Source organism: Lepidochelys olivacea (genome assembly GCF_965140295.1).
Source record: "Lepidochelys olivacea isolate rLepOli2 genome assembly, chromosome: 10".
In the NCBI taxonomy this organism is placed as follows: Eukaryota; Metazoa; Chordata; order Testudines; family Cheloniidae; genus Lepidochelys; species Lepidochelys olivacea.
Window position 1 is genome coordinate 52,519,694 of NC_140420.1, and position 14,116 is coordinate 52,533,809.

The window sequence follows — 14,116 nt, forward strand, 5'->3', positions numbered from 1 at the left end:
AGTGCAGTATGGTATATGTCAGCAGTTCTCAAATGGTGGGTTGGGACCCAAAGACAAAGTCAGAGAGCTTCAGCTCTGGGTGGAAGGGTTCAGGTTACAGCCCCCTGCCTGCAGCTGAAGCCCTTGCGCTTTGGTCCCCCCGCTTGGGACGATGGGACTCGGGCTTTGGCCTCCCCACCAAGGGTGGTGGGGCTCAGGTGGGCTCAGGCTTCGGTCCTCCCTCCTGGGGTCCTGTAGTAACTTTTGTTGTCAGAAAATGGGTCGCAGTGCAATGAAGTTTGAGAACCCCTGGTATATGTGAAACGGTTTGAGGAGAGGAGAAAAAAGTATGTTTATGTGATTCATCAAATCATGAGACTGGGGGAAATGATCTGTAGTGAATAACTAGAGAAATGTCTCCAATTTTCTGTTCCAGGTTGCCTGCAAGCAGTTGGAAACTTTCCAGTTATTCTGGAGAACAGTTCTTGTCTGTGGAGTGTTGCAAGCAATTTGTTTCAAATACTTGATGATCGACGTTGAGTTGCTGTTCATGCTTGATTGGATGTTTCTGTCCTCTGACCTGGTGAGTAACTCCTATAATTTGGCTTGTGGTGTGAACACACACACTTTTAGAAATTAAAAGCTTACTTTCTTTGGCCTCTAACATTTGCTAATTTGTAACATTCCTAAGAGAAAACTAGTGCCCAAGATATTTCACAAAAAGTGAGATAAAAAGGGATAAGAACAGTAGAAACGAACTCGTTTAAAAACTTAAATATTAGTAGAAAATGTTTTGCTGTATTCCGCAGCTCTTATTCACATACACTTTGGATAAGCAATGTTGCAACAGAATGCACGTTAGAGCCTACATGTATATATATGTATACTGTATTGTTCCAGGATGTGTCTGTATTGTAAATAAATATCTAACTACAGATGTTTTCCACAGGTGGCCATATGCCACAGTCGTGAAAGTGGTGCAAAATGGGTAATGGCAAACAGTAGCTGACTTATGATTCAACTGTGATGAAAACGAAGATGACAATATTTTGGACTTTATGCCAACACGATGGAATGTAAACATTTTCTACTAGTTCCCCTTCCCTTCAGAGAAAATAATAGCATTAAAGATTTTATCTGGTTGTGTGTGCTGTATGCTTGAATTGACTCTTTTTAAAAGGTACTGATAGAGTGCTAAAACAGATAGGCCCAAACCTGAAATCTGATGGAAGAGAGAGGTTTGAGTACAAATCTCCAGATCTGAAACTGCACCTTTGGTTCTGATCCAAACCACAGAACGGGGCCTATAATGCAATGTTAGGCCCATGTGGAATCCTTCTGAAAATCCCATGTGTCTTACTACCCAATATTTCCAGTGTCAATGGGACAGAGACTGTATCTTCCTACATGCTGGACAAACAGATGGTTGACAAGACTGAAGTACAGTAAACAGAATTTTCCTGTCTGGGAAAATATTTACTGTATTTCTTTTAAATGATCTCAGAAATGTTTCAGAGAAAACACCCCTACTACCAGAAGGTTGTAGCCCTATTTTCTATTTGACTGCACAAGAGAAGACTCAGACTTGGGGATAACTGCAGCTGCATTATAGCAACTGGGTGGACTACTGTCTTTGGTTACCGTACCTCCCCCTCCCCCCCATATTAAAGTGCAAGAGAATACTTAATGTTGACACCACTGTGCATTCAGAGTTTAGAGGTCTAAAAACTGCAGACCTCCTCTGGTTCAGCTGTGGCTGCTGCCATTCGGCCCTGGAGAGCCAAATGCCCATAGTCATTGGTCATTTGTGATGCAAGTCCTCCCAACTCCTCCGGGTTAGTAACCGACTTAGTCATCTGAAAAAAGAAAACAAGCAATAAAACAATGACAGGCATAAAACCAGCTTGTTAATACTCCACACTGCCTAGAAGCACACAAGTATGTTTTTGCAGCACCAGTGATAGGGTACCTCCTGCTGTTTTAGCAATTCAGTTTCCAGCTAGAATTCTACGAGCGGAAAAGACAAGCAAACATGCTTTATTAGAACCACAGTAACTAGACACCCACAGAACACAAAGTAACTGAGGAGCAGTTAGAAATGGAAATATACTCCTCAGTACAGTAAATGACTGCAGAAGTACTCTACTCTCAGCTTAGTAGGTGAATTTGGGGAGGGGTAGACAGGGGCGAAGAGTGCTTCACACTGCATAACAGCAGCCTCTCCATTTGGCTGATGGGCTAAGTAACCCACTCTCTTCTAGACCCTCCTCAGCCCACTGATGGTCACCATGATGTGGAGTGGAAGGATCTTAAGTGGATCCTAAGACTCACAGAACGTGAAAGACCTCTGGGGCAAGATGGAAATGGCTGGAAATGTACAAAATGAAGAGTTTCTGATTTGGGAGCACAAAAAGTGAAACTATCCCTGGAATATCTGCCAACTCTGTGAAGGTGACATTGTTCCATTTCTGATAGTGAAAACAGGTGAAAGGAGTGATATTCCAGCCTTGGGATAAAACCACAAACTGGCCTTAGACAAATTCCTAATGTGCACAGAGAAGAGCTAACTGCTTTCTGTTGAAACGACAACTTACTACAGTACCTGCAAAGATTCTCTCTCTCTTTTTTTTTTTGGCAAAACCAATTTTTTTTTTTGCACAGCAAGGTAGGGTAGTGTGCAATAATATTATCCTTATATTTAAAAAAGGTAGCGTATTATTTACTAATGGATGAACACTGTTTATTATATTAACCATTACTACGACTCTTCAGAATCAAGGAAGGACCTACTCAGCCAAAGGTCCCTCCCCACTTCATTTTATGTCCAACTGAATCACAGCATCAAGAATTCTGTGAGAGAAAACAAGAATTTGACCATTGCTCATTTCATGAATTTAACAATTGTCTTACAAGGTTTGATTTTAATTAAGGGATAAAGTTAAAGCATAATTAAGCATCACACCCCAAAGGGCTAATGTAGGTCACCAAGAAACTTATGATAGGACAAGATTCCAATGATTTGAAGGGTTGATTAAAGCTCTTTCAACACGTACCTTCATTTGTTTCTCATATAAAGTAAGCCTCATGAGAAGTACTTGAAATCACATTCCACTAATATATACATCTCATGCCAAAGAACCACTGTTAACACAGACTTCCAAATTCGATGGCTTTTCTCATTACAGGAGGAGGAATATAGCCTCTTTTAAATTGTAAAACTGGCTAGAAAAGGTCTATTTAAAACCAGCTGGGGAGTGTTAACAGACTGCTTCACGAGCAAATTAACTAAATGAATTGGTTGGTCTTAGTTCAGTCTTTAGTGGAAAGAAATCCTCAGCTGTAAAATGTTCTGGCACAGTCAAACCATTGTTTCAAGACAGGCTCAAGTAACAGACCAGCTCAAGTATTATTCTCTTGATGGGGGTATAAATCATATCAACATCTACAACAGTCTAAATCAGTTAGGCCCAAAACAGATCAATAATGACACGGTGGACAGAGTTTTGCATTACTGCTATTCCTAACTTTATTCTCTCCCCAGTAATCAGCATAACTTTCTTTTTGCTTCACTTCATTTGTTCCTGAATGCTATATTTCTACCCCATTCCCTCCACCCTCTTCATCATGGAGGCATTTCTTTTGGTTACTGTCAAGTTCTAGCACAGGCCTCCTAAGGTGTTCTCTCCTGTTTTCATAGCTTGTTTTTTTGGGCAGCAAGGTACAGAGAATAGCATATACTCTTTAAAGCCCCATACTTTGAGTTAACTAGAGAGAGATCCAACAGAATGACTCTGCTGGTAGTACACTCCTGTCCATCATGCAATCAGGTTCCAATGAAGAAGTCCAGGAAATGGTGTCAATACCCCTATTTTGCCGACCCACAAAACAGATCAACTGGAAGTCAATGTCACAAAGAAGCGGCTCCAGTTGGAATTGGTTCAGATTAACCCTACAGCAGTTTGAATTTCTTACACATACTCAGCAGTTGTTACCCAGCTATTTTATAGAACTCTTGCTAGTTTCTCTTACCATTTCCTGTGCTGTTACAGCAATGGCTTTAGAATATTTCACTACAGTAGTTTGATAATCAACAAATGTTCCCTTTGGATCTGAAGGTGTGCCCTCATCCAGCTGTGGAGAGAGGGGAAAACATGAAAGCAATGACAGGCATGCAGGACATGCATATTACTAAACTTTTCAGTCTAGTACTGCAATTGTACAACACAGAGTTAAATACAAAATGAGTTCAGATGTACAGTAAAGCTTCGTAGCTTATATCACTAATTTCAAGTCATTTGTATAGAATATGCAGTATAGTGCCCACATAGTCAACAAGTCCTGACTTTCTTCCCAAGTTCACTTTTTCTTTTAGTTTCCCTAACCCGCAGCCCATTAGATCTAAAAATGATTGTACAATGATCACAAGACAGATCTTTCACCTGAATAGTCTCTATAACATTCCTTTAGGCCATGCCATGAAACTTTCCATTCCGCATATCACTCAGCTACCAAAATGCCAGAGACTGAGTAAAATTAAACAAGAAACCCTGCATAAATAAATTGTTTAAATTTTTTTTTGTTAGCAAGAGATGATGGAAAACATACTTGCTTAATAGATTAAACTTCTCCATACCTTCCTTTTGAGACTAGCATACTCCCAACTTACTAGTTATGTTTTTCTCATAAAGACTTGCTAATTATCTTAGGTAAAGACTCTTCAGACGTGGCTTCCTCCACTGTGTTCCTCAAGTTCATCTCATTTTCCCCGCCATGAAGTAAAACCAGACTAACTCGTTTTAGAAGACAACATGACAGAAAATAGCATCCAGAATTTATAGGACTACTATATGCATTTCTGCCACAAAAGGTACTTCCCCAGACAAGAAAATAAAGATTACAGTTTTGAGACACTCCCCTTCAAGGGAAGATAATTGCTAACCCATCCTTCTGATTTCTCTTCCTAGAAAGACCCACATACTTGGTTGCTATGCAACAGCTTTCAACTTGTTATTTTGTGTTAAAATTGGCAAACTCCTCTACATATGGATATGCAACCAGAGTGTCATTTAAGAAAACCTGGGGGCAGGGAGAGGGAGATGTTTTAGCATAAAGAACATTATATGGGATGTTATATCCTGAAAAGTTGAATGTGTGTGAGTGAGCATGCAAGAAGTGAAAAACATAATGGAGGACACAGACTGATGAAAAGCCTGGCAGAGGGGAAGGAAAATAACTGTCCATTTTTCCCCATAGCGAATGACCACTGATATATTAGTTAAGTTTTGTTTTCTCTTTGACCTTCATGTATTTCATTCAAGGGTAAGCTTCAATTCTTTGAGGTTGGTTCAAAATGAAGAAGCGAATGAGGAATCTGAACGAAGCGTTAATCATTGATAAAGTTCCGAGGGAAATTACTCCTAATCTCAAAATTCTGAAATGGCAGAGTTTTGTACCAACAATGTTTACCACATTCAACCTGACCTCAGAACTGAATCCTAATTGTGAAGAGTCTTCCAATAGGAGAAAAACATATTAAGTTTGGGATGGGTGGGGGGTAAGGGACAATGTTCATGAGAGAAGACTTGCTACAAACCCTGGCAGATAGAAAGGAAATTCTTAGCACATAGAGATAAAAATGGTCAAAGCAAAAACTGAAAATTACAGGCTGCAAACGTCATTTAAAGCAGATGCCATCTAAAATGACTCTTCTGTATGCGATTAAATCAAGCAGCCCAGCACTATGTCTCCAGCCAACTGAAGCACTGGGATACCATGCCATCAACCAGTACGCAGAGATATCTGAAAACAGTTATTTCCTCTTTAGAGCACGCTTTCTTTTTAATTTGAATCTCAGAAATGTTTCTATCACCTGTCATTTCAGAAACTTGTTATGTATATTGTTATCTTTATCAAATAAGAGAAAACAAGACCCAGTCTAAGTCTAAGAAGGGAGAGTCACTTCATGAGGAAAAAAACCTATGTTGTAATGCTAACCCAATATTACTCCAGTGTTCATTTTCAAGGCAGTTTAAACCATTTGCAAGACCAAAAAATTGAAAGGTCTAATTTTTGACTGTTTTCTTAAATACTGGCACACCACTCAATGGAATAGGTCTCCAAAATAACCCTACCCAACCAGTGCGATCAAAAGGGAATGATTTTGTGTCTACTGAAAGTGCAAGTTCCATCATGTGCATCGGTGCTATTTTGCAATTAATGCTAATAATCTCCTAGTTTTATGGTTTCATACAGTAGGGTTTGTTGTGATTGCTGGACCTACAAAGTCACCCTAACCTCAACTGTAAAAAGCATTTGAAAGTCTGTAATGTGTTACAACAACCATGAAAAACTGATCATGTTGTTTACAATACTGAATGTTTTAAACAGGTGCAAGAGAATGAAACAGAGAAACTGGGTCAGTCTAAACAAAAAAGGCCATGTCGCTATAATCCAACGACTGCTGAAATTATACCTGTTAAAAACAGATGATGTGGAGCTGGAAGTTAATGTAACAAAACGAGTGAGACAGACATTAGGCCTAATTGGTGGACAAAATAATGAGGTGAATGAACTATGCTGCCCACTTTTCCCCTTTTTGGGTTATTAAAAAGAGACTGAAAAAAAAACAAAACAAAAAAACACCTTCTCTCTCATCCGCATCTCAGCTCATCTTGTCTCATCACATCTTCCCTGTTTCCCAGACAGAAGGAACAAACCAGACTGACAGACTTTCTTCCACAAGGAAAGCCAGCTGGCCTTGCTCTTGTTTAAGTAACTTTGTTTTCACCTGTGAGTGCTGAAAGTCATCATATTACCAGGACATCCCGTCCTCAGCCCACCTGGGGGGAATATCTATTTACCAGCACTGCAAAGCCACGTAGGATCCTGTATTGCATTCCCTTGTTGTGTTATCTTCTGTCCCACTATTTTGTTCCTCCTATCCTATCTCATTCTCCTGGCTTTGCATCAAATCCTGAAGTCAATCTTATTACATTCAAACAAACCTGTCTTGTCTAAAGAGAAAGGCTGCAACCAAATGATGGCCCTGACCAGACTGTAACTAACCAGTGTCCAAGCCGTAGGTGTCATGGTTCACTTGCCGGCAAAAGCATCCACTCATAACTAAACAGTGTTCCAGAAACATCAGCCAAAGCCTATTTCACCCATCTTTTTTATCCTGTCACTCCTTCACCTTGTGTCTGTCTGTTTGTTAAGAACAGGACAAGTGATTGCTCTTCAGATCAGGACTGAGGATAAAATTAACCTTTTCCTTTTCATCAAAGAATCTTTTCCTTTTCATCTCGGAAAATAAGAGACACTGATATTTTGACTGCAAAAGGAGAGAGAGGCTTTGATAAGGTCTGATTAAGTTTGTTTCCATAATCACTCAAACACAGTTTCAATACAAATGCTTGTTTTCATTTCTTGTTCTTTCTGGTGTTTAATCAATAAACTTTCAATTTGAATGAATGCTTTTTGAGTGTTTGCCAAGTAACTGAGTAAAAGCAAGGACTTTGTTTAAAAACCATGCCCAACCCACCTCTTACTTTAATGCAGGATAGTGAAAGAGTTTAGAAACTCTTCAGGCCTTTATGATCAATATCAACACAACAGGTTCCATCAGCACAGAAAGCTGAACTGACTTAGCACTGGCCATTTAAGGAACATTTAGCATTCAGCTCTCTGAACTACTTCAGTGGTACAATGGAACGTATATTAAATGTGAAGCAATTGTTGCCAGTATCATCTAGAATAACCATTACTTTCCTTCCATGTAATCTGGGGTTGCTACGTACCCAGTACTCACCTTGCTCATGGCCTCAGCTATTGAGTCTACCATACCTCCAACCATGCCCACTTCACTGGCAGCTTCATTCAATGTAACCATTATATCATCCACTGCCTCCTTCATCAGCTGAGCAGCCTCTGTGATTGCATCATGAGTGTGAGATGCCTGTACAGGGGACAGTAAGAGAAGAGAGATAATATTAAGGACTCATCTCTGCAGGAGTAGTCATTTGTTCTGCAAGCAATGCTTATTATGGCAACACCTCGTGGCGATTTTAACCACATCTCTTTGAAAATCTCATTTCAAGCTAAACAGGAAAGAGACTGATTCATGATACATATCAATCTCATATGAATGAGAATGCCTCTTTAAACAAGACCATGCCTCACTCACTCAATATACCCTAAATTCAGAGTAGTTTAAAACAGAGCAAGCCCTTTTCCCTGACAACAGATTAAGGAAAATGATCACCATGTAAATGCAGTGGAAATGAAGCTAAAGAAAGGCAACAGATCATTCCAGTTTTAAACTGGTTCAGAAAAGGCCTTGTCATAAATGGTAGCTGTATGGGTCAAATGTGCTTAATCTTTACCGATTATATACCTGACGAAAGCAATGGAAGCCACTTAGCAGGGATAATTTTAAACAACATTTAGGACATTGAAAACTGCATTGCTAAGGTCCCTGCCAGAAAGGCAGTAGGGCACCTAGTCTTTCAATATAGTCTGTTTATGCCACATGACCTGAAAATTAGATTAAAGCATAAGCAGAAAGGAAGAACATTTTGCACATACTGGGTTTGGAACGCATCCCACACATGTGCAATTAACAAAGCACTAGGTAGGAATTAAGACTCTTGAGAGATTCTTCCATAGCCATCTTTCTTGACACAGGTAATTAATCCAGAGTTCTATAATCAAAAACCCTCATCTCATATGATTAGGGTCTACATCAACAAGCTTGTTTGCTATTCAATTGAACCATATAATCAGAGAAAACTGAAAATCCAGGTAGAAACCACACTTTTGTTTTTACACAAAGAACTTAAGAAAACAAGAGAAAATATGGAGAGGAGAACACGCTTTCCTTTAATGTGGGCATTTCTAAATTTCATTTTTCTATAGCATCTCCTGCCCAGAACAGGATTACATGTGTGACGCACTCTATATGATTTTATAAAAATATGCTAATGAGTGTGAATATAATATAACTGGAATATGCTTCATGCAAAAGGTCTTTTGTATGGTATCATTACAAAGCTTATAATATACTGAGTGTGGTCATCCTATTTGTATAAATATATCACTCTTGTATCTGAAACTAGAAATATGAAATATAACTCTGAGGGCCTACTGTAATTATGCAAAGCGTGGGCCATTAATGGTGGTTGGGAATCTTGATGGCTCCCATCAGCCAGGACAATTGACTGTGGATGGCTGTTTTCAGGCAGGCCCTCCTGTGAGTCAGGCTGGGAGGAATGAAGGCTTGGAGTCTCACAGGAAATGTGACCATGTCACCTGGTACTGAAATCCATCTTAAACCTGGTGCTTTTCCACTGGGGACAGGGACAGCCGGGGGCAGGGAGGGAGTGGGGGGGGGGGGACCGACCCAGAGAGACAAAGGATTCCCACCTTGTGCCAAAGCCAGATAAGGGGGTGGAACAGAACAAAGGAGGAGCCATCATGAGAAATCCCCTAGCTACCACCTGAGCTGGAATAAGGGCTGTACCAGGGAAAGGATTGTGCCCCGACTAGGAAGGTGACTAGTCTGTGAAAGAAAATTATTGAAACATCTGAGGGTGAGATTTTATCTGTATTCAGTTTGATTAGATATAGACTTGCGTGTTCTATTCTATTTTGCTTGGTAATTCACTTTGTTCTGTCTGTTACTACTTGGAACCACTTAAATCCTACTTTCTGTATTTAATAAAATCACTTTTTACTTATAAATTAACCCAGTGTATGTATTAATACTTGGGGGGGGGGCAAAACAGCTGTGCATCTCTCTCTATCAGTGTTATAGAAGGTGAACAATATACAGGGTAAAACAGATTTATTTAGGGTTTGGACCCCATTGGGAGTTGGGCATCTGAGTGTTGAAGACAGGAACACTTCTGTAAGCTGCTTTCAGTTAAGCCCACAGCTGTTAGGGGACGTGGTTCAGACCTGGGTCTGGGTTTGCAGCAGGCTAGCGGGTCTGGCTCAAACCAGGCAGAGCACTGAAGTCCTAAGCTGACAGGGCAGGAAAGCAGGGGCAGAAATAGCCTTGGCACATCAGGTGGCAGCTCCCCAGGGGATTTCTGTGATCCAACCCGTCACAACATGCTTTTCAGTCACTTATAAATTGAAGAGAACAGGAAGTTTTAAGGCAAGATTTAAACAACGGAAGTGACTCCGGGTCAGAGAGAAAGAAAGAGCAAGCGCAACACACACAAAATTTTTTACCAAGGAGAAGTTCAGTGTGAGTTTAAGTTATAGCCAGGAGCTGATAGAGTGAAGACAGCCAAGATAAGGCTAAGCCTTTAAGCTAACAACAAGGTGACCTAGAGGGATAAAAGAAATATGGAAGAGAGCTGGGGATAAGGCCTGGAGCACGCCCCACAATCTGTGGAAGTTGTAAAGCTTCAACCAAAGGTGAAAGACGAGCAGTTAAAAGGGGAGGTTTCAAACGAAGAGAGGGAGGGAAGGGGACAAAAATGATTCCTTGCTCAAGGTACCCAAGGTTTATAGTATTGGCCACACTGAGGTCAAGTAGAGTTGATGAACAAGACTCAATACACTTTAAATTATCTTGGTTCAAAACACCATAGGTAATAGTCAGGGCAGGACAGGCAGCTTTCTCGTCCAAAAGAAACATTTCAGAAAAACTCCTTACTAACCTCATTCTTCAACACTGTTGGATCATCAACTGCTTTGACAAATTTTACTGACAAATTAAGAAAATGAGAGCAATTTACTATTAGGTTTAAGAAGAGTATGTTATAACAGTTAGGCATGTTTCAGAAACAGTATTAACTGGGTTGAATGTGCTTTGGACCAGATTATTGTTAGAACTTAAAAAAGACTCAAAATTTGAAGTACAAAAAAGGGACTACATTTCCGTGATCGCCTACTTTGACCAGCTCCACTTAATATAGTATATCAGATGAGTAATTCACACAACCCATTGCTATTATAAACAGCTTAATGTATATGCTTGTGATGAGGCATAGCAATATGCCTGTTGATCTACTGCTAACACAGGGACCAAAGGGAATGAGCTAGTCTTTCTTGGCCCTGCAATTCTTTCAGCTGAATCCACATTAATTTTTTTCTTCAGTTTGAGATATTTTCCAGAGAGACCTGTACACCTTGAATTTTCAACTCTCCATAGGCTATTACCCCAGCCCAAACACACGAGCTGAAGCTGGCAGAAATATCAATACCTCCTTACAAAGCACGCATAAATGAATTGTGCTCTCATCTCCTCTTCATGCATGCATACTCCTGGGAAAGCTAATGGCACTGGTAAAAATGTTTCAAGGGAAAATATAGCCCCCCCCCACCCCTTTCCCCCAAACAGCCCAAAGATAATGAAGAAATTTCTTTTACATAAAGGGAATAAGGTGACAAAGTTTGATTTCTGAACACAAGCAACATAGCTCAGATGATTTAGTTAAGTCCAGTGAGGAGCTTCATGCATATGTAGTTCAGCCTTCATCCTCCATCATTTCCCTTTGCATTTTTGCTGGTATCATCTTCCTTCCTGTGCTTCAGTTATTTTTAGGCAAACCTTCAGTGACAGATACAACATCTAGGTATTGTGCACACTGAAGAGATTAAGTATCTTGTAGGGAAACAAAACAATTAAAAATATATAAAATTTAAAGCTGAAAGCTCTGCTTGGTTTGAATGAATTATCAAGCAGCAGTTCTTTATTTATTACATTTGTTCCTCCTCTGTATTTCATTTCAGTGACGCAACAAGCTTCAGAAAAGGTTTCCTTGTCAGGCATCTTCAGAACAGATGGAACCATCTTTGTTCACTCTACTATACAAATGTAAACTGAGCAGCCAAGCGCAAGCAGCAGAAAAGGTAAACAATGGCTGCATTGATCAGAAGTCTTTTCCAGGCTACACAATAGACTTGCGTGCATGTGGCAAAGTGAAGTATAAAAGCTTATGTATGCAAGTATTGGCTCACCTGGTGGCACTGCCATTGGACATACTCAAGCTAATGCAGTATTTTTTTAAGCATTAAGTTCTAAATTAACTCTTGCAGGAGTCATTAAATATCAGCCCTGATGTTCTTTGATATTGCCAACAATTGAGGATACAGCGTTTGTATTTGCCTATCATCTCTGCCCTATATCCTAGGTCTGTGATACTGCATTATTCTATGTCAATCATAATGCCTAATTCATTAATCAAGAAGAAGTGGAGGAGGGGAATGAAGGAAGTCAGTGTTTACTGAACAAGATGAGGCAATAGGCAATCAGAGCAAACCCTGAAGAAGAAACAAGCCAACAGCCAAACATGCTCGCTACCACTTTTTAAAACACACTGTGGGATTTAGATAATATAAGTTGAAACATACAATCACTATCCGATTTATTTAAATACCATAGCGGTGTTGCACTTTTTTTTTTTTTTTTGAAGTACTATGAACAATTCAGACTGCATGAATGTGTGAGTGAGTACAGATGGGACAAAAGTGTTAGGATTAAACTGTGCAACTGCAGTTGCTCGGAAAGAAGAGCTGGTAGCAGACAAACCTGAGGACACCAACTGGACTCAATCAACTTCTGAAGTCTCACTGAGAAAACATTCTTAAAGGGAGTGCTCAAGAGCAGGCAGCTCAACAGTGCAAGGAAAGACGACTTACATATGGACAGAATGGCTCCATGGAATGGGAACGCAATAAGCAGCTTTCACCTCAATGCCTTTGTTCAGAATCCAGCTCAGATTGGAAATGGCCAGAAGTTAACATTCAAGAGATATTTAGATGCCTCCATTAAATCATTCTGCAGGTGGCAATCCCATTTTGTGGATTCATCCAGAAAGGGTCACCTGACAGACAAGGGTAGGTGCCATTGCCTCCAACAGACAATGGGTATTAGCAAACCTAAGGCCCATCCTATTCTGCACTACACTGGAGGAAAACTCCCCACACTATTGCTCAGCCCAAAAGGCAAGTATCTCTGGAGGCTAGTGCCCACCATGAAGTAACATTGGTCCCATGTCATCTGAGACTTCTTCCTGAAGTATGGTACTCCTGAGGGCATTCTGCGCCAAAAAATAAAAAATTCTGCAAATTTTGTTTGTCAAATAAACGTGGAGGCTCCAGCATGGCGTTGGGAGCACAGGCCACTGGCTGCACAGAGGTAGGAGATCACTGTGCAGAGCTCCCCCTCCAGGACACGGACTCAGTGGTGAGGCTTCACTCAACCATGACACAATGCAAGGACCGGACCTGCCCCAGAAACATCCCAGGGCCCTGCCCCTCCATGACAGGTGCACCAGGTGTGGGTAGGCAGGCTCAGTAAGCCAGGATCCAAGTGCTGGGGGATCCAGGTGTGGGTTGAGAGGGTTCTTTGTGGGGCAATCTGGGTCTGGGAGGCTCAGTGAGGGATCCAGGTGCAGGGGGGATCTGGATGCATAGGGGCTTGTTGGAGGGTTCTGGGTGCACCGGTAATGTGACTCTGCGAGGGGGGTCCATCCAAGTGAAGGTGGTTGGGGCTGGGAGGGGGGGTGTTCTGGGTGTGGAGGGGTAGAACTCAGCAAGTAGGTCTGGGTGTGGGGGGGTTCAGTGGAGGGGCTCCAGATGCTGGGGGAATGGGGGTCATTGGGGTGGAGATCCAAGTGCAGCTGGTTGGGACTCACTAGGGTGGGGATCCAGGTGGCTCGTTGGGGTGGTCCAGGTACAGGGGGAGTGGGGCTCGTTGCGGGGGGTGTTCTGGGTGCGGGGCAGTGAGGCTCACCGGGAGGGTCTGGGTATGAGGGGACTGGATGCATGGGGATTGTGTAGATGGGGAAGTAGCTCCCTGTACAGTGATCCCTCCCCCTCCAGCTGAGAAGCAATGGATGCAGGAAGCGCGGGCTCGGGGGGAGGGAGGAAGGGAGTTTGCAGAGCTTCCTACAACTGGGGGAGAAATCTGGGGGTGGGTCTGACACAGCCCTGGATGCCGTGCAGGGGAAGAGAAAGTTCCGTCCTCCCCAGCCCAGCCGGGACTAACAGCTGAGAACGGCGCAGGATAGGAGCCACCAGCCGGATCTTCCCCAGTCATGCTCCCTGCCACACAGTGATTTACCTCTCTGCTGGCTGCTCTGGGCACCCGAAACTTACTGCTGGGGAGGGTCACATGACTGCT

At 41.7% G+C, this 14,116-nt stretch overlaps 1 protein-coding gene across 2 annotated transcripts in view; it reads right to left on the bottom strand.

The window, feature by feature from the left end:
* Window positions 1-14,116, bottom strand: part of TLN2 (talin 2) — a 349,917-nt gene that overhangs the window by 62,009 nt on the left and 273,792 nt on the right. For both annotated transcript variants that reach the window (XM_084641187.1, XM_084641186.1), the window contains 3 exons: window positions 7,787-7,933; window positions 4,009-4,110; window positions 1,716-1,835 (listed from right to left, as the gene is read on the bottom strand). In XM_084641187.1, coding sequence (XP_084497313.1) covers window positions 1,716-1,835; window positions 4,009-4,110; window positions 7,787-7,933 — 369 coding nt within the window. The remainder of the gene's footprint in view (window positions 1-1,715; window positions 1,836-4,008; window positions 4,111-7,786; window positions 7,934-14,116) is intronic.